The 19635-nt window shown below is 35.2% G+C and overlaps 2 protein-coding genes across 2 annotated transcripts; both read left to right on the top strand.

Annotated features, from left to right (window-relative positions):
- The first annotated feature begins 4147 nt into the window (after positions 1–4147).
- LOC103864269 (protein SHI RELATED SEQUENCE 3) lies at positions 4148–12407 on the top strand. The gene is made up of 2 exons (XM_009142027.3): positions 4148–8478; positions 8948–12407. The coding sequence occupies exons 1-2, from the start codon at positions 8214–8216 to the stop codon at positions 9253–9255; spliced, it is 573 nt and encodes a 190-aa protein (XP_009140275.2). The 5' UTR covers positions 4148–8213; the 3' UTR covers positions 9256–12407.
- Positions 12408–13849: 1442 nt separating this feature from the next.
- LOC103864270 (V-type proton ATPase subunit a2) lies at positions 13850–18729 on the top strand. Its single transcript, XM_009142028.3, has 18 exons — positions 13850–13996; positions 14083–14127; positions 14217–14339; positions 14426–14533; positions 14779–14886; positions 14964–15137; positions 15219–15356; positions 15466–15573; positions 15672–15779; positions 15872–16020; positions 16385–16538; positions 16799–16959; positions 17042–17248; positions 17351–17534; positions 17619–17702; positions 17775–17968; positions 18075–18134; positions 18221–18729. Exons 1-18 carry the CDS (start codon positions 13850–13852, stop codon positions 18423–18425), a joined length of 2457 nt encoding a protein of 818 aa, XP_009140276.2. The 3' UTR covers positions 18426–18729.
- The last annotated feature ends 906 nt before the right edge of the window (positions 18730–19635 follow it).

Below are 19635 nucleotides of genomic sequence, written 5' to 3' on the forward strand. Positions count from 1 at the left end.
TGGATAGGCCGATGCCTATAGATCTGATTGTTGTCCCCCTCAAGCATCATGAAGTGATCTTGGGCATGGACTGGTTGGGAAAGTATCGGGCAACTCTAGATTGTCACCGGGGAAGGGTGCAACTTGAGAACGAGTTTGGACCCCGATTAAGTACCAAGGAATCAAGCCAACCTCTTGTAGTTTGGTGGTTTCAGCAGTCCAAGTAGAACGGATGCTTGGAAATGGTTGTGAGGCCTTTTTGGCTACCATTTACACTGATGAGGTTGTAGGGGCCTGTGACCCAGAGGGTATACCGTTGGTTCGGGAATTTCAGGATGTGTTTGGGGCACTACAGGGCATTCCCCCTGATAGGGCTGACCCATTCATCATTGAATTGGAACCTGGAACGGCCCCATTATCTAAAAGTCCATATAGAATGGCACCAGCTCAGATGGCAGAGCTGAAGAAGCAACTTGAGGAGTTGCTTGAGAAGGGGTTCATACACCCTAGTGTATCACCTTGGGGAGCACCAGTCCTATTTGATAAGAAAAAAAGGATGGTAGCTTTAGGTTGTGCATTGATTATAGGGGTTTGAACAGGGTGACTGGGAAGAACAAGTACCCTTTACCCAGGATTGATGAATTGCTGGAATCATAAACCTTATTGTCCAGGAAGGACTTAAGGGAACAGAACAATCTGTTAGGACTCATGGTAGAGTGAGCAGCCTAAAGATTGGAACATGTTCACTAGGACTTGGCTGGTGCATCGAGGGGCTTGGAGATTGGTTGAATCTACTAAGACTTGAGTACTCAGTATGTTCCTAGGTACTGAATTTGATCTAGTCATGGAACTAAAGTGTTCTACATAGACTAGGTGTCTACTAGGAACGCAACCTGGAGAGTTGGGTCAGTGACACAAGTCATGTCTTTTTATGGGTGCTTGATGGACCACTTGATAAGATTTTGGGTTAAAAATCTATCAAGTGGGGAAGACTTGTTGTGTATATGATGACCAAGACATGGTCAGTGAGAAAGAACAAGGTGGGAGATGCAACGAACTGGTTAGAAAGAACCAATCGAGCATGCTCCATGTTCTGGGTACAAAAAAGTCGGATGGAACCTTGGTCATGAGACAAGAGGTTAACACACTGGATTCGAGGACGAATCCTTCGTAAGTGGGGGAGACTTGTCATGTCCCCGATCCTGGATAGGATCGTCCGGACGGACTGCGGTGCAAGGAAACGCACCAGTCAGGTCACATGACCTAAGGACAAGCGTGTCATGGTCCTGAATGAAGGTTAAGGGCATCAGTCAGCTGAGACTTAACCAGGATATGATGGAAACAAGGGTAAAGGAGCTGGGTGAGTGTTTAGGCAGCTGGACGAGTGTTGGTTTGAGTTCAATCAGCTCGGTTCAGCTGGTATTCAGTTCACCATGATCTGTCCAGCTCACAGGAGCTGGTGGACTAGCTCACTCAGCTGGGAACAGCTGGAGGTCAGCTCCATTCGGTGAACGGTGCGTTTTGGTTCGGATCAGTGCGGGCGAGTCCGGGACGGTTACTGGGCGAGCCGATGGTCCGGGTGCAGGACGGTTCGACCAAGTGGGTCTTAGGCTTGGGGCAGGGAGTGGGCAAGCTTCCAGAGTGTGAGCTGAGGCTCAGTGATCGATTTGCCAAAGGAAGAAAAGGGGAGAAACCGCCAATGGGCGGTTATGGGGCGGTTATGGGACGGTTTTGGGAAGAAGGGATGTGATTGGTTGGTAACTGTTCGCCCAAGCGGTTGGGGACAGTTTAAATCGTCTTCTCCCTCTCATTTCTGCCATTCTGGTCGATTTTTACTCAACTTGACACAGAGAGAAACACAGAGAAAATTCAAGAGAGAAAGAGAGACACAAACCTTGGATTGGCCGATTTGATCCAAGAGATTGCTCTTGAGTGTTCCTGGTGTGTTTGGGCGTGTGATCAAGAGAATGGATTTGAGACAGAAAGACAAGGAGAAAGACAAAGAATCCAGAGAAAAATACAGAGAGTTGGTCGGATTCCCAATCCAAGACCCATGGTGGTGTGAAGGCCATAAAGAGACAGTTTTGGGGCAGATCAAGGGGGAAGTTGAGAACGACCCTCTGAACGGTTTTGATCATTGTTGACAACACCCAAAGACTTATCTGGAGCCTGTGAACACACGCAAATGGTGAGGAAAGGAGGGAGTTGGCCGGAATCCATTCCCAAGGGCCAATGCAGCCTTAAAGGGAGATTGGTGTGGAAAGCAGTTTCATGGGGAACAAAGAGGGAAGTGATGCACGACCCTTGGATGGTGATTGATCATGGATGATCATGTCTAAGGCTTCCTATGTGTCTTGGGAACACACGCAATTGGTTAGGAGAGGAGGGGGAAGGCTTGACTTCACTCACAATGGCATGAATAGCCTTGAAGGTGGATGCAGTGTAGAAACTGGTTTCATGGAAGTTCCATGGAAGGAATGATGGTCACGAACCATGGTTAGATCTTATCAATACTGGGAGTATGTGATAAGGGTTTGATGAAGGCGTGCTAGGAGGAGCATGGACGCCCCTGATGAGGTAACAGGTGGGGACTGCAGACCATTGGACATAGTCTGGTACACTATGGGTTGATCTGGTCCAGCAGTTACACCTTACTATGTTTTATGATTATTAATCATATTATTCATTGTTCTTATGATTGAGATTGATGATTAGACATAGTAGCACTGAACCATGACTTGGCCGGTTCAGAAGAACCCTCCATGGCCTTGGTTTGGCAGCTAAGTCTGGATCTCCTACTTCCTGATGGATTTATGGCGATCTGACTTTGGAATCCTCTTAGTGGTGAATTATCATGAATTATCATGGTATTAGGGGATTTTTATCTGATTGATTTCGAGATGGTCAATGTGGCCGGTGGGGCTGTTCTAGGTCGAGATCCATAGGATCGAGATCGGTTCTTGGAATTCTGACTTGACCATTCTCTTAGTTAAGATTTATCATGAATTATCATGAATCCTAATGAGTTTTTAGGGATTGATTTAGAGATGGTCCCTTGGGCCGGTTTGGCTGGTCTTGGCCGAGATCTATGGGATGGAGGCCGGTTCTGGGAAATCTGATTGGACCATTCTCTTAGTTATGATTTATCATGAATTGTCATGAATGTTAATTGATTTTTGGAGCAGGGTTGCTTGCGGTCGAAATTGCACCTGAGGGCATATTGGGGTCAGATCCTTGTGTTAGGATATCTGATCATATGTTGTGTGCTGGAACATATTGTCACTTATGATATTGATCATATGGAATTGCTGGTTATCAACCTTGGTGTTGGTAAGGCAGGCCGTGTGTGGTCTGATCATTGGCAAGGATGGACAACCTGATCCTTGGATGATGGATCAAGGTGTCTGATCTGATTGATCAAAGGATGCACCGGTGGTAAGAGCAACACTAATCAGGTTCAGTGGGACATGGTTCCATGACTGATTAGGAAGTATGAAGACTCATCAGTTCTGAGTCATGTGGGGTGGTTGGTTGATTGACTCAGGATCTGATGGGCATTGTTAGTCTTTGTGAGGACTTGATCTGGTTAGTCCATGAGAGGACTTGGTATGATTAGTCCATGAGCTGGACTTGGTATCATAAGTTGATAAGGCAAAAGGATGTGGAACAGTGCATGAACCGGTAAGGGCCAGATGCATGTCCTTAGCTGATTGAAGACTTCCCAAAGGTTACTTATGTCTGTGGGGATGGTTGGCTGAATGACTAAGTACCCAAGGGAAGAGTTTATGCAGGTATGATCTGTCAATGTTGCATAGATCTAGATAGAATGGCTTAGGGGAACAGAACCTCTGATTGTATGACTTGGTCTAGGTTCAGATTCGACCTTGGAGCCAGCTGGCAGTTGTGTTTACTGACCAGTGGCTGAGGTGATCTGATCAGACAAGTGTTAGATTGGATTTAGTCCAATGGATGATAGATGTTATTCCGCTGTGCATAAGTTGAAATGATCTAAGCTAGGGAATGACTAAGGTAGTCTTGAGCTAAGATCTGAGTTAGCCCTCGCCTATGGACGATGTGTTTTAAATAAAGGGCAAAATTTTTAGAGGTTCGGTCAGTGTCTAGACCGAGCGACGTGAGGCATCGACCGCGGCCTGGTCGGCCGGGATCGGGTCTTACACTCCCCGTTGTACTGCTTCATTTAATGAACTCGTCGATATATATCTCTTTGTCCATTAGCTGAGAAAACGCAGTTTGCTTTTGTCTTATAAATGGACTGCGGCAAATGACTAGTCTTGTGATCCTGCAAATAGAGTACCACATGATTTTTATCTTTGATACATTGTTCTTTTTTCTCCACGTCTAAACCTTCTTTCTTTCATGATCTTAATTATTTACTAAAGCTTAACAATTCTCCACCTAGTAAAGAAAGATCAGAACAGTCATATATGTATCATCATACCTGAAAGATAGAGACATACACTTGATGGTCTTTTGGATTCCAGTCCTGGTTTCTAAGTGTTACTTCTCAGACTTGACCCTCAACAAGTTCAAAGCAGTTTGAAACTTACAGACTGACAAGATTTTGGTGAAGATATCTGCTGGTTTACTCAACATAGATATCTTCAACACTTCCACGAGTCCATCTCCAATGACTTGTCAAATCTTGTGAAACTTCACATCAACATGATTTGTCTTTTCATTATGGACATTGTTCTTTGACAGGGATATGTCGCTTTGTGAATCACAAAACACCTCAACACTCTCTTCTATTTGTACCCAAAGTCTCTTAACAGACCGTTGAGCCACAAAGCTTCCTTGACTCTATCATCCAAGACCATATATTCAGCTTTTGTGGTTGATAAAACTACAACCCTTTGAAGAGATGACCTCCAACTGATAGTATTTTCTCGGAGAGTAAATACCACACCACTGATTGATCTCCTCCTATCTACATCTACAACATATATAGTTAGAATCACAGCAGCCTCTGGGAACAAATTAAGACCTCTTGTAGCAAAGCTTTGTTTCCAGTGTACCTCTAATATATCTTATAACCCATTTAACTCCCAACCAATGTTTCTTGATTGGATTCCCATAAATATGCTGAATTGCTGATGATTTCAACTGGATAAGACATGTCAGGTCTTGTAACGATTATAGAATTTATAACTAAAAGCGCTAAATATTAAATAGTTAAAATTTGTAACTAAATGTGATAAAATAATTCTTAAAAAATTATATAATTTAAACAATAATTTTTTTAATTTACTAATTTCTATCTTATATTAAATAATAGTTACTCCATTAAAAATAATTAAAATTTAAAATACAATAATATAAAATACTATTTAGTGTAAAATTTAATATTAAAATTAAAGTTGTAAATAAAGTAAATACCAAATATTAAATTTGATATTATTTCAATACCAAATTTAGTATGTTGGTTAAAATTTCCCTAATGGTCACACTCTTCTACGTCTCCTATTGCAGTTTCAAGAATACCCTGAATCAATCTAACATTTTTTTAATGAATACAGAGATCATTTTCTTTTTTCCTTTTTTAAAATATATTTACTACAAAATCAATAACACTTTTTATATCATTTCTTTAAAAATTAATTTGGATATGATGTTGGATATATTAATAATTAACTAAAATATTTGTTTTTTAGTGGTCAAAGATAAACATTGTGTTTGAGATAATAGAGCCGAACCTTAATTAATATCTATTTTTTTTTCTTTCTTTTTTTAAAAAGAAAGATTACAATTGAGAATGGTTCGACTATTTTATTATTTGTTTTCTGATTTTTTTTTTTTAAATTGATAGGTCATTCTCTTAGAAAATTTGAATTCTGTAGAAAATATATGCATATAGAACTTATAAATTTTAACTAAAATTACTATAAAAATCTATAATACTTTTTGAGAAGTGATTTTTTCGCATTTGAGCTATCGAGTTAAAAATTAGAGTGGTTAATATCGATTATACCCTTAGTGAATAAACTATATAAATTAGTCACAAAATAAAAACGAAAGTAAATTATTTTATTAAATAAGTGAAATTAATAATAATCCAAAATGTAAAATACAATTTAAAATAAAAAGATAATTTATATATATATACTGTGTTGTTATCTGGAAATATCTTTTTAATAAAAAAATAAAAATTAAAAGAAAGAAAATACATAACTAAATATCAACCAAGTAAAAATTTTAGTTTTATATAACTAAAAAGTTAATACTGAGTGATTTTAAGATTTATTTATTAATAATGAATATAGTGTAGAAAGTGTTTTTCAAAAACTTTATATGTAAGAATTTTCAAATGAAAATAAATAATTATTAATTAGTTTAAAAAAGAAAACATAAATAATAATTTATAATTATAGTTTTTGATTAGTAATCAATATATCTATACTATTATTTATGAAGTGATTTGGCTTATTTGTCATCTTCTCCATGATTTTAGTTAATTTGCTTACTTGTCATATTTTCCATAATTTTATAGTTAATTAATATTATTATTAATTTTTTTATATCTAGATATTTATCATAATATTTAAAATCATGATAAACATGAACCTATTTTACCGATATATATATATATATATAACAATATTTTAAAAAAATATATATTAATATATAATAAACATGATATTTAGGACATTTAATTAATAAATAGATATTAATAATATATACCGATAATATCATCGTTACTTTTCTTTCATTTATAATTTTAATGACTAATATTTTAGCTAATAGCTAATTTCTCTGATTTTTAATGAAAATATTGATCAAATATAGATTATTAGAAACTTTATATATAAGTATACTAATATATCTGAATTAATCAGTTTATTTAGTTAATTTTCTTATTTTAATATTTTCCATAGTTATATGATAAATTATTAGTTTAATTAATATTATTATTTAATTTATTTATTTTTATATCGATATATTTATCATGATATTTAAAATAATTAATAAACAGTAACATATTTTACCAATATATATATATATATACTAATGTTTTTTAATTTTTTTTAATATATAATTATCATGATATTTAGGAATTAATAATTAGATATTAACAATATTTACCGATAATATCATCATTACTTTTCTCTCATTTTATACTTTTAATGACTAATATTGTAGTCAATTTCTCTGATTTTTACTGAAAATATTGATCAAATACGTATTATTATAAAATTTATATATAAGTATACTAATATATCTGAATTGATCGGTTTCTTTTGTTTATTCGGTTTGATCCCTTCATATATTGAACCATATTCATATATTAATGTATTCTAAACATAACATCCTCGGTACTTCCAGATCTAGACTATTTTCTCTATTTCGGTTTGGTTCGGTTTTGAATGGTTTGGTTTTACCAGATTGAAAACTCCTAAACTATTGTTATTTGTTAATGTTTTATATTTGTGATATTTTTATAATATTTATAGTACCACATGATTTCTTTTCAGTCCAAATACAATATGTGTTAATTTTACATACAAAATTTTCTAATTTAGTTATTACTATAAAAAAAATCAAAATCTACATCACATAAATAAAAATATGAAACAAAATAATACAATTTAATAAATTGATTACCAATATGAATATTGAAATTTTATAATTTATAATAAATTAAATTTGTATCTAATTTAATAATTATTATTTTATTAAAAAATTAGAATTAAAAATTGTTAGATGTATAAATATATTAATCCGCACAAGGTGTGGGACATCAACTAGTTAATAAATATTTATAAATGTTAATGACTGCATGACCGGGTAAAACATCTAGCGTTAAAATATTATGGAACAAAGCTATAACAAACATGTGACGTTAAAAAAAAAAAGCTATAACAAACATGTGACGTTAAAAAAAAAGCTATAACAAACATGTATCACCTATTATATCATTATTTGTCATTGCTATATTTATCATCTTTAAATTGTTCGGCTTCTAACCACACACAAAAAAAGAACTGTATGCAAGCGCTAAAAAATTTAGTTACCAGTCGAACCCAACTAATAAATCCGAATGGACACACTTTCCACTTTTTCATTAAAAAAATAAAAAAAAATAAAAGAAAACTAAAAGAATTGATCTCTCTTTTTGTATATAAAGAGGAAGCAAACAAAGAGAGCAAAAATGGCCGGCATCTTCTAATAATTATCTGTACATATATATGAGTATGATGAGAAGGCAGATGTAATCTATGATAATGATGGTAACGGGGAGAAGGTGTGAAGACTGTGGGAATCAAGCTAAGAAAGAGTGTGTGTATATGAGATGCAGAACTTGCTGCAAAGCCAAAGCCTTTCATTGCCAAACTCACATCAAGAGCACTTGGGTTCCTGCCTATAGAAGATCCCACAAACACCAATCGCAAACGCCGCCGCAACCACAGCAGCAACCGCTCTCTATTACAAACTCTAAACGTCTCATAGAACAGCACCCAACTTCTTCCCCTTCATCATCAGGTTCTTTCTTTTCTCATTGCTTCTGTGTAATTAGTGCATGCATTTAATGAGATCTCTCACCATATAACATACGGGTTTTGGAGATTCTCATGATCTGAGTTCTTCCAGCTATATTTTTTCCTTTTGGACCTGATCGTGTTGCACATAATTATATATTTGGTCAATTAAGATTTTTTTAGTACACCACATATATATTAGTTCAATATCTATATAAATGTGATGCTGCTTAGCGGTGATGGATTTGCTTTTATATATTTGAAATGATAACAAGTCTTTAATTTGCTAATTCTTGATTTTGTATCTTTATATGACCAAAGTAGACTAATTTGTGATTAGTGTATCAGTAAATACAAACTACCTCAATAGTCTCTTATGATAGTCTTTGACAGGATCGAGAAACGTATCGTGTTTGTTAATCATTTTCTTAAAACTTATATAAACTATACGAAACATTCTTTTGGGTCATTAGGTGTAAGAATCGGAACTAGTACGGGACATTTTCCTGCGGAGTTGAGTTCTGTAGCGGATTTCCGTTGCGTAAAAGTGAGTTCAATCGATGATGGAAAAGAACAATACGCTTATCAGACGACGGTGAACATTGGAGGACACGTTTTCAGAGGCATTCTTCACGATCAGGGCCTCGAAAAAGTGGTGTTAGATCATCAACCTGCTCATCATGATCAAGCTTTACTTCTCCCGTCATCTTCACGTCCCTTGATGATAACTAGTCATTTTACCGATTTCATGTCCGGCAACCACACCAAAAGTCTTCATTGACAATAATTTCGTAAAATCACTGTAAATTGACTAATTTTTTTTTGATACAAATTAAGTTCTTGTAATCTTTGTCATCTTATGAAATGGTTATAACGTTGTTACTCCAAGCTAGGGCGATCATCATGGTTGGTACATATGTAGCATAATAATGTCTATCGCTATTCTTTTGTATCTAGAAAGTATGAATCTAACTATCTAATTAAAAAAAAATCTAGGATCTAGTTACCAAAAAGTTAAAGATATAACTTGTTGTAATAGATATAGAAAGATAAGTGAAAGTTATAAATAACGAAGGAAAAAGACAAAACATTTAACATGATTTGCCAATTAGCTATCTACGTCTATGGGATAGAGAAACAAATTATTAGTGGAAACTGTACTAAGGTTATATGAATACAAAATATATACATATGAAGATTAATGGTCTGAAATAGCCCTTGGCAAAAAAAAACGGAACCGAAAAAACCGAACCGGAACCGAACCATATTATCTGAAACCAAAACCAGACCAAAACCCTTAAATATCCGAACAGTTCCTATATTTCTATATTCGAATAACCGGAACCGAACTGGAACCAACCCGAACGGATATCTAAATATCCAAAAAACAAGTTTCAGTTTTTTTTATATAAGATAAAATATCATCAACTCAACAAAGCTGGACAGGAAAAATGAGAACGACATTATCTTTATGTATTCTCTTATATTATACACATATATATACTTCCATATTAAATTACAGTAAATACTTATGAAAATAACACTTTAATGACTCGAACTTTTATTGGATTGACAAATATACAAGTGCGTAACCAATAGATCACTTAAATTAACATGTTAACTAATATTATATATATATAATATTTGTTTATATATTAAACTGATACCAAAAATCAAACTGAAACCGAATCAAAACCGAACTAAAATTTCATAAATGCCTATTTGGTATAAGAATGGTTTATCCGATATATCCGGAACCAAATGGTTCATACCCGAAACCAAATGGTTCCTACCCGAAACCAAAATGCCCACGGCCAGTCTGAAATCCTAAAAGGCTAAAACTAATGAATTCGCTGAGTTTAAAAAAGACTAAATCGAAACTACAATCTATATAGGTTATTTGTTGTAGTGAAAACATATCAACACAATTAGCTTTTATTATTAGTTTATGTTGAGTATATACGGCGATTACTGATAATGATAAATATGGTACATCTTCCTAAGTCTTAACTATAGGTTTGTGTACATTTAATATAGACAAATAAGTAAGTTAACAGGTGGCTGTTGAGGGGATTAACTTTTGCTTTGTAACTACTAACTTACCTCATTTACTCGATAGCAACCTACTCCTATTTAATTTTGCATTGATAAATGGATTTTAACGATTGAATGCATCAAGCTGATCCACCTGTCTATAATGTAATCACGAAACTATCCATAATAACAAAGCAACTCATTCATAATTAATTGTATCGTACATGACCCGATGACACATTATGTATAAACTACCCGATGACACATAAGAAATTGGTGCTTGCCCACATTTTTTTATGCATGAGAACACAAGCTTTTAACAAAAAGAAGGAAAAAAGTTCTTAGTGAAAGCACAACTTCCATTCTCTTTATTATACTTGCAACTAAACTTATGAAAATTAACAAAGCAGTATATCTATACAGAAGATGAAGATCATATTGTAGTTAAATATTGATCTAGTAAAACAAAAAAAAATATTCTCCTTTTTAAGTTATACAAATAAAACTAAGAAAATATTCTAACTAATCATATCAATAGTGTTGATACAAGATTGCATATATAGAAAAATGATAATCTAATTACACAATTACAATTAGAAAACTTATCATAGGCAAAAAGGAGGGAAGATTTCATTATGTGGCGATTAGAACACTCAGCCTTGCCTCCCAATTTTGCACTAGGCTGTTTGTCTATAAGCAAAGTTAGGTGTGCGCCTTTTACTTAGATGTTCTTGTTTAGGGTTCTAATATTTTGATTATATATGTGTTGTATACTTTGGTGAATCATTCTTTATCATGCCCTTTTTATCTTAATAAGTTTCCCTAAACAGGTGTCGATATCCTACATTGATGGTGCGATTTCCTTTTAGCATTTGGTTCTTAGAATTATTCCCTCCCTTAAAAGGTGTTATGTTATTGTACTATCAAATTTAAGGTTAAAAATTAAAAGGGGTTAATGGGAATCACACCCTATGGAGTGCCTATGTATGTTAAAGCTAAGCTATTACCTTAAAAGTTGAATAAAATAAAATTGATTGATAACTGATTAGGATTTTATGGGTACTAAAACCAAAAAGATAATGGGCATCAATATGTATGTAAGCATGCATGTTCTTACAAAAAGAAAAGAAAAACTAAAATTTTAACATTAGCTTTGTATAAATATATATAAATGATTTTGTCTCATTCGATACTACACAAAAACCTATTAATATCGCATTTAGATACCTGTTTTTCAATTCGGGAACAGATGAGTATTATATTTTTTTTTCCATCAAAGTATTCATGTTTAATATATCCTTTCTAAAAATTTAAACTAAAATATATCTTAAAACGACATTTCTTTCATTATGATTTTTTTAATAAAATGATATTTAATTTTAAATGGAGAAATATATTATAAGGAAAACAAATAGAAAATGTGATTCGTATGATTTGTAAATATCGTGATTGCTTTACACAACCATTATTTTTTTCACAGCTACATTAAGTTACACCAATCATGTATTACTAAAAAAAAAAATTAAATCTATAGGGTCCAAATATATATATATATTAAAATATATTGATTCTCCAGAAATCAAATTTCTACATTTATATGTTGTCATTTATTTATTTTAAAAGAAATTCACAGTAATAAAATATACTAAAATTGATCTGAAGTATTTACGGCTACAATTGTTTTTTTTTTAAATAACGGCCTATACCCATCAAACATTAAACATCAAACTAAGAACCTACTACACCCTTGTAGTTCATCAATTAGTTGGTTTCATTTGATATCTCATATCTTTTTTTTTTTTTTTTTTTTTGAACACAACTTTAATTAATAAGCAGACTAGTTCTGGGCGAAGCCGTTACAGAGGGCACTCTTGGCCAAAGAGTCAGCCAGAGAATTAGCAGTACGAGAAACAAACACAAAAGAACATGCAGAAAACGAGAAAGATAGAGATTCGATGTCCCGGATGATTCCGAAGAGCTCAGCCGGAGGGACCTTCGAGTTGATAGCTGCTAGCAGCCCTTGACAGTCTGACTTAAGGCAGATTTTTGAGTATCCGAGAGACTTGGCATTGAGGATAGCTTCCCTTAGGGCCAGACTTGATATCTCATATCTTGATATAATTTTTTTGTGGGTTATCCACACTGGTGTAACACATGAACATTTTGTATGAATAAGTAAAAGGTTTGTAGAAGGTTAGCCTGCACTGTGAAAAAAACTCTGCAGATTTAACATATTGGAATGCTCAAAGTTCAAATTTTATGTGCAAAGGGACGAAGGTTGACAAGACAAACACATGGCTGATTATTAAATCAATTACCAATACACGAACGGAATATATATTTCGGCCTAACTCTAAATAAACACACTTTATCATTATGGTATCATTTTCGTTAATTGGTTTACTTTTTGGAATAATAGTGTACTGATTACATTTCTCGAATGTCAAATTAAGCTTTTTCTAGAAAATCATGACATACAGCCAATGATCCACGTTAGGGTTTCTTTTATCATGATTTAATTATACAATATGAATAATTTACATGATTGCGTAATTATAATTGTTGTATGGGTAGTATCATCCTATATATTTAAAATACATTTCTCATTAATAAAAAAACATTATTTTGTATCAACATAAAATAAATAAAAAACTTTTTTATCAAACTAAAACCATCTCACCGTTGCTAGTAATTGTGATAAAATAGTATTGATATTAGATAGTTAACGTTCCAAACTGTTTATGAACGCATCAGAATTTCCTACACAATATGTAAATTGGAGGTCTAGCTAAACAATCCTATCCATATAAATATTTATGCAATAATTTTATTTTTGAAAACTTCATAGATAATCTTGTTATCTAGTATTGAAAACAATAACTACCAAAGAAAACCAAAACAAAAACATTTTCTACTAATTTTTTTCGGTTTCATCCATTTTTATCAAAAAAAATTAGCTGTTACCGTACTAGCGATCCGAAATATTTCTGGTTTCATCCATGTTCAGCGAATTAGTTGGTACTGTACATGTTAGTGATCAAGACAAAGTCTAAAGGGCTTTCAAAAAGTTGGTATGGTATGATCGTGTGCTAAAAGAATCCATGGGCTAAACCAGTTAGATAAAGCCCAAGTTAAATATGGGCCGTCACGATGAGATCGAGGACAAAACAGTAATTTAGAAAGATTCGTAATCATGTGAATCACCAAGGGTCACATCACGTGGGTCAAACTGGTGATGAAGGATCACATTTAAAATATTAATACGTGGCAGTAACTACACAAGAGGAGAAGAAGACATCACCACCTCTTGAGAATTCTCGTTAAGCTCATCTGATCTCGACATGGCGGAGATTGGCGGTGGTTGCTGTCCGCCGATGGATCTGATGCGGTCAGAGCCGATGCAGCTCGTTCAGGTCATTGTTCCGATGGAATCTGCTCATCTCACCGTCTCTTACCTCGGCGATCTCGGCCTCGTCCAGTTCAAAGACGTACGCACACACTCTCTCTCTCTCTCTCTCTCTCTCCATTGTTTCTTTGAAGTTTGATCTTCAATTGCGATCTTTGATCATTGCAGCTTAATTCGGATAAGAGCCCATTTCAACGGACGTATGCTGCTCAGGTACACTTCACATCTCTTTTCAAATGTTGAAAGAAAGTTCCTTATCTCTTACATTGGTGTTGATCTATTATCTTGATGTATGGATGAAGATCAAAAGATGTGGAGAGATGGCTCGAAAGTTGCGTTTCTTCAAAGACCAAATGTCAAAGGCTGGAGTTTCTCCCAAAGAGTTCCTTGGCAAAGATGTTGATATTGATTTTGATGATGTAGAGGTGAACCGAGATTTGCCCTGTTTGGATAGCATTGCTTCACACTTTCTTCATGCTTATAGTTGGATTCCTTCTTTCCCCTTTTTCAGGTCAAGCTTGGAGAGCTAGAAGCTGAACTTTCCGAAATTAATGCTAATAATGACAAGCTTCAGCGCTCTTACAATGAACTTATGGAGTACAAGCTCGTTCTTGAGAAGGTATTATGTTACTCAGTGTTTATAGACGCATCGTTTCCTTAGCACACAGAGAGTCCTGATTTGGTTCGTAGCTAGTTTGCCAGCTTTAGGCTTCTGTAAATATATTTTACCTGAGAAGAAAAGTAGATACTACTATAGATGATCTTTGGTCTGCATAACTTTAATGACTGTAAAGGAATTTCCATAATGCGAAATGTATATTTACATCTCGTGCATCTCACGAGGCTGTTGTGTTTTTGTTTTAGGCTGGTGAATTTTTTGCTTCAGCCCATAGAAGTGCTACCGCTCAACAGAGTGAGATAGAATCACAGCAAGTGGGTGAAGACGCTCTCGAGGCTCCTTTGTTACAGGAAGTACGGAGTCTGTACTGTTTTACTTCTTCAAGTTGCGTTTTCTGCAAATAGCTTTACAAATTTTCTTTTATTAACAGGAGAAGTCTGTTGATCCAACAAAGCAAGTAAAGCTTGGATTCCTCACTGGGCTGGTGCCTCGTGAAAAGTCTATGGTGTTTGAGAGGATCCTATTTCGTGCAACTAGGGGTAACATCTTCATACGACAGTCTGTCATTGAGGAGTCCGTTGTTGATCCCAGCTCCGGGGAGAAGGTTAGCTACTTATGTTATACTCGAAGCTTATTATGTTTGCCACAAGTAGAGATTGATTTTTGATCTAAAATAATGTTTCAGGCTGAGAAAAATGTATTTGTTGTCTTCTATTCTGGGGAAAGAGCAAAAAGCAAAATTCTTAAGATATGTGAAGCTTTTGGGGCCAATCGCTATCCTTTCAGCGAAGACCTCAGCAAACAAGCTCAAATGATGACTGAGGTATGTATTATCTTTCGATGTGTGAGTGATTTATCTGATGTCTGCTATGTTTTGATACGTATATTCTCAGAAACTATTAACTTTGTTTAGTTTTCTCATAATGTTTCAGGTTACGGGTCGGTTAGCAGAACTTAAAACTACTATAAGTGCTGGGTTGGATCACCGCAAGATTCTTCTGGAGACCATTGGAGATAAGTTTGAGCAATGGAACCTCAAGGTCTTATATTATTTTCACTAGTAGAGTGCTCATTATTGTCCAATGTCATATATTCGTTAGGTTAGATCAGTAATCATCATTAACCCTCACCCATGCAGGTTCGCAAGGAAAAAGCCATCTATCATACTCTGAACATGCTTAGTCTTGATGTGACTAAGAAGTGCCTTGTGGGTGAAGGCTGGAGTCCTGTCTTTGCAACGCCAGAAGTGAGTAACTCTAGATAGTTGCATATAATTGAAATCATTGCATATATACTGGTGGTGGTGGGACAGGGATTTATAAAATTTTGCATGTGCAGATTCAAAAAGCGTTGCAGCGTGCGGCGGTTGACTCCAATTCTCAAGTTGGATCGATTTTCCAGGTCCTGAGGACCAAAGAGATGCCTCCAACGTTTTTCCGCACAAACAAATTTACCACTGCGTTTCAGGAAATCGTAGATGCATACGGGTAAGCACCTCTTTCTGGAGTTTCCTCTATTCTTTGGGAAAGAGGAATTCGAAAATTCATTTGACTATTATTAAGCAACCTTTTGAAAAAGACCGTATAGTTTTAAGATTCTGCATCTTACATACTCATTAGAATAGAAACTTTTTTTTGTTTTTGTTTCAACTGTTTTTAAGAACTTTGCATTGCTTCGTCTCTTTGTTCAGTCTGGAAACTTTTTTATAGAAGCTGCGTTTTCCTTAATCAAGTCAGCTGGTAGAATCAACCTTACTTGCTTGCTTCATTTTTTTCCGTAGGCACTGTCCATTTGCACTTAGTGTTTTGCCTCCACTTTCACTGATCCTTTTTTTTTGTCACTACATTTCAGTGTAGCCAAATATCAGGAGGCTAATCCTACTGTATTCACAATTGTTACCTTCCCCTTCCTGTTTGCTGTTATGTTTGGTGACTGGGGTCATGGAATCTGTCTGCTGATTGCAACTATGTATCTAGTATTGAGAGAGAAGAAACTTTCCAGCCAGGTAATGTCCCTAATTGGCACCATCTATGGTCCTACTGAGCACAGTATCAGATTGGCAAAATTCCGATTTGTTTGTTATATGTTACTGTTTTTAGAGCTGCGTGCTAGTGTCAAATTAAATATAATTCAACTGAGCATTTAAAAAGAGTGTGATAAACTATGATATGTCATTTCCTTAGTTGTTACTTTGGTTAGTCGTCAATATTTTTCTTTAATGCAATTCCAGATGCTAACCCATCAATCCTTGCTTGCTGACAACAGAAACTTGGGGATATTATGGAAATGGCATTTGGTGGCCGTTACGTTATACTGATGATGTCACTCTTCTCAATATACACTGGTTTAATCTACAACGAGTTCTTCTCTATACCATTCCCATTGTTTGCTCCCTCGGCGTATGAGTGCCGGGATGCCTCTTGCAGGTATTTCGATTAGTTTCAATAAACCCTTGAGAATAAATCTTTACGTTTCTAAGTTTTTGTCTTCTACTCTCTTCTTGTTCAGTGAGGCTACTACGATTGGTCTGATCAAAACCAGAGACACTTATCCATTTGGAGTGGATCCTGTGTGGCATGGTACCCGCAGTGAGTTACCGTTCCTCAACTCCCTTAAGATGAAAATGTCAATCCTTCTTGGAGTTGCCCAAATGAACCTTGGAATCATTATGAGCTTCTGTAATGCAAAATTCTTCAAAAGCGCTGTAAACATATGGTGAGTTTATTCTAGTTCTTCATCCTATATCCCAAACAAATAAAGTCTGAAATAATCATAGTTAAAAGGTATATAATGGATTTGATCACACATGATTTCCAGGTTCCAGTTCGTTCCCCAGATGATATTCTTGAACTGCTTGTTTGGCTACCTCTCCGCTCTCATCGTCATAAAGTGGTGCACTGGTTCTCAAGCGGATTTGTATCACGTAATGATCTACATGTTCCTGAGCCCAATGGAAGATTTGGGAGAGAATCAGCTCTTCCCTCACCAGAAAACAGTACAGGTTTGCATCGACACCAAACAACAATGCTCCTTCTCTGTATTTATGTATATATTCTCTCATCTCAAATCTTTTTTCCGGTTTCAGCTCACTTTCCTCTTTCTGGCACTGATATCTGTTCCGTGGATGTTGTTGCCAAAGCCGTTCATCTTGAAGAAACAACATGAAGCTGTGAGTCCCTTTCCTCGTCAGTTAATATGATTGACCATAACTGAAACGTTGATATTTTTTGCTTTTCTTCAGAGACATCAAGGTCAGTCATACGCACAGCTTGAGGAGACAGATGAGAGTCTTCAAGTAGAAACAAACGGGGGAGCTCATGGACACGAAGAGTTCGAATTCAGCGAAATCTTTGTGCACCAGCTCATTCACACCATTGAGTTTGTGCTTGGAGCTGTTTCCAACACAGCTTCTTATCTTCGTCTCTGGGCCCTCAGGTACAAAAGACAACCAATGACTTACTAGTTTAGTCACATATAGTATTATCTTACGGGCTCTTTTATGTTGAAGTATATAATGATTTATGTCCACGTTCTTGTTCAGTCTTGCACACTCGGAGTTGTCGTCAGTCTTCTATGAGAAGGTTCTCCTTATGGCTTGGGGGTAAGTAAATGCAGTTACATCTTTCTCTAACTAATCTCACAGTTCATGTTGATAGTAACATCACAATCTCACTCTCTTCTTTTCAGATTCAACAATTTCTTGATCCTGATCGTCGGGATCCTCGTCTTCATATTTGCAACGGTGGGAGTGCTTCTGGTGATGGAGACGTTGAGCGCGTTCCTTCACGCACTGCGTCTTCACTGGGTGGAGTATCAGAACAAGTTTTACGAAGGCGATGGCTACAAGTTTGCTCCCTTCACTTTCACTCTCCTCGGAAACGAAGACGAGTAAGTGAGTGATGATTTTCTTTTGCCCTCTTCTGCGTATGTGCATATATAAGGTACTACGAGGACTCGGAGAGTTACCTGCTTCAATCAAATTATTTTATTTGTTTTATTCAAGAAAAACTTTGGATGTTTTCTACTTCCCATGTGTTGTTGTGCTTGTTTATCAAGAAACCAAACTATTAGTAATGGAGGTAATAAGTTGGGGAAGGCAGGAAGTAATTATTTAAGCATAAGAATCCTCCTTCGTTGTTTGTCGAGAAACTAAACTAATGTAATTGAGCTAATAAAGCTAAAGACATTATCATCCAGACACAAAACTGGTGGAATGCAGGGAGACAATATGGTTCATCTCCTTGTGCAACGTAGATAGGGATTTCATGTATAAAAAAAATAGATAGAGAGAGATAGGGATTGGCCATCTCCTTGTGCAACGTAGAATCTAGAAACATTTTCAAAGCTGAAACTGGAATTAAATATATTTATTTACAAGAAACATCAAAATCAAGTTGGTCGGTGTAAGAGTAAACAGAAACTAAAAATAAATAATTTGTATCAATAAGTTTTGGACAATTATTTCGAATAATACTTTTTAAATTTTGTCACAAAAATAGACAAAAACTTAAAAAAGACTATCCTAAAAAAATTTCTCATAAGTTTTTTATATAATTAACAATTTTGTGATTTTATATCGCGTCTAAAATCTTTTTAATTAAGGTTAAAATCCTCGTTTGTTGCTGTGTTTGCTTGTCAAGAAACTGAGCTCATACTAATTTTGTATATAATTTTCTTAGTATTGTGGGTGTTATTAGTATGTATGGAGAAGATAGAATAAAGTATACTTCCTTCTATAGAAGAAACAAAGATGTACATGTTTACATTCAAGTTTACATTACTTTGCAACATCTGGACGTCGCACTTGAGAGCTCTTCACCGCCGTTAGAATTAGGTTCAAGTAGCACTTACGTAACCCTCATGCATTACGTCAAATATTAAAAGCTAAGCGTTAACATTTGATTATATATGTCCCGAATGGCATGGTTACAGCTAGTCTTTGGGAAAAAGTACTTGAAGCTTTCTAAAAGCTATAGATATATAGAGTTCTCATGCCGATGCTGCAGAAATCTAAAGCATACTCCAAACACAAAACCACTAGAAATTTAGTAAATGCAATTAATTGTTTGAAGTTTACAATTATTATTAGTGTTGAGTGGATT

The sequence above is a fragment of the Brassica rapa genome, chromosome A04 (assembly GCF_000309985.2).
Source record: "Brassica rapa cultivar Chiifu-401-42 chromosome A04, CAAS_Brap_v3.01, whole genome shotgun sequence".
Lineage (NCBI taxonomy): Eukaryota > Viridiplantae > Streptophyta > Magnoliopsida > Brassicales > Brassicaceae > Brassica > Brassica rapa.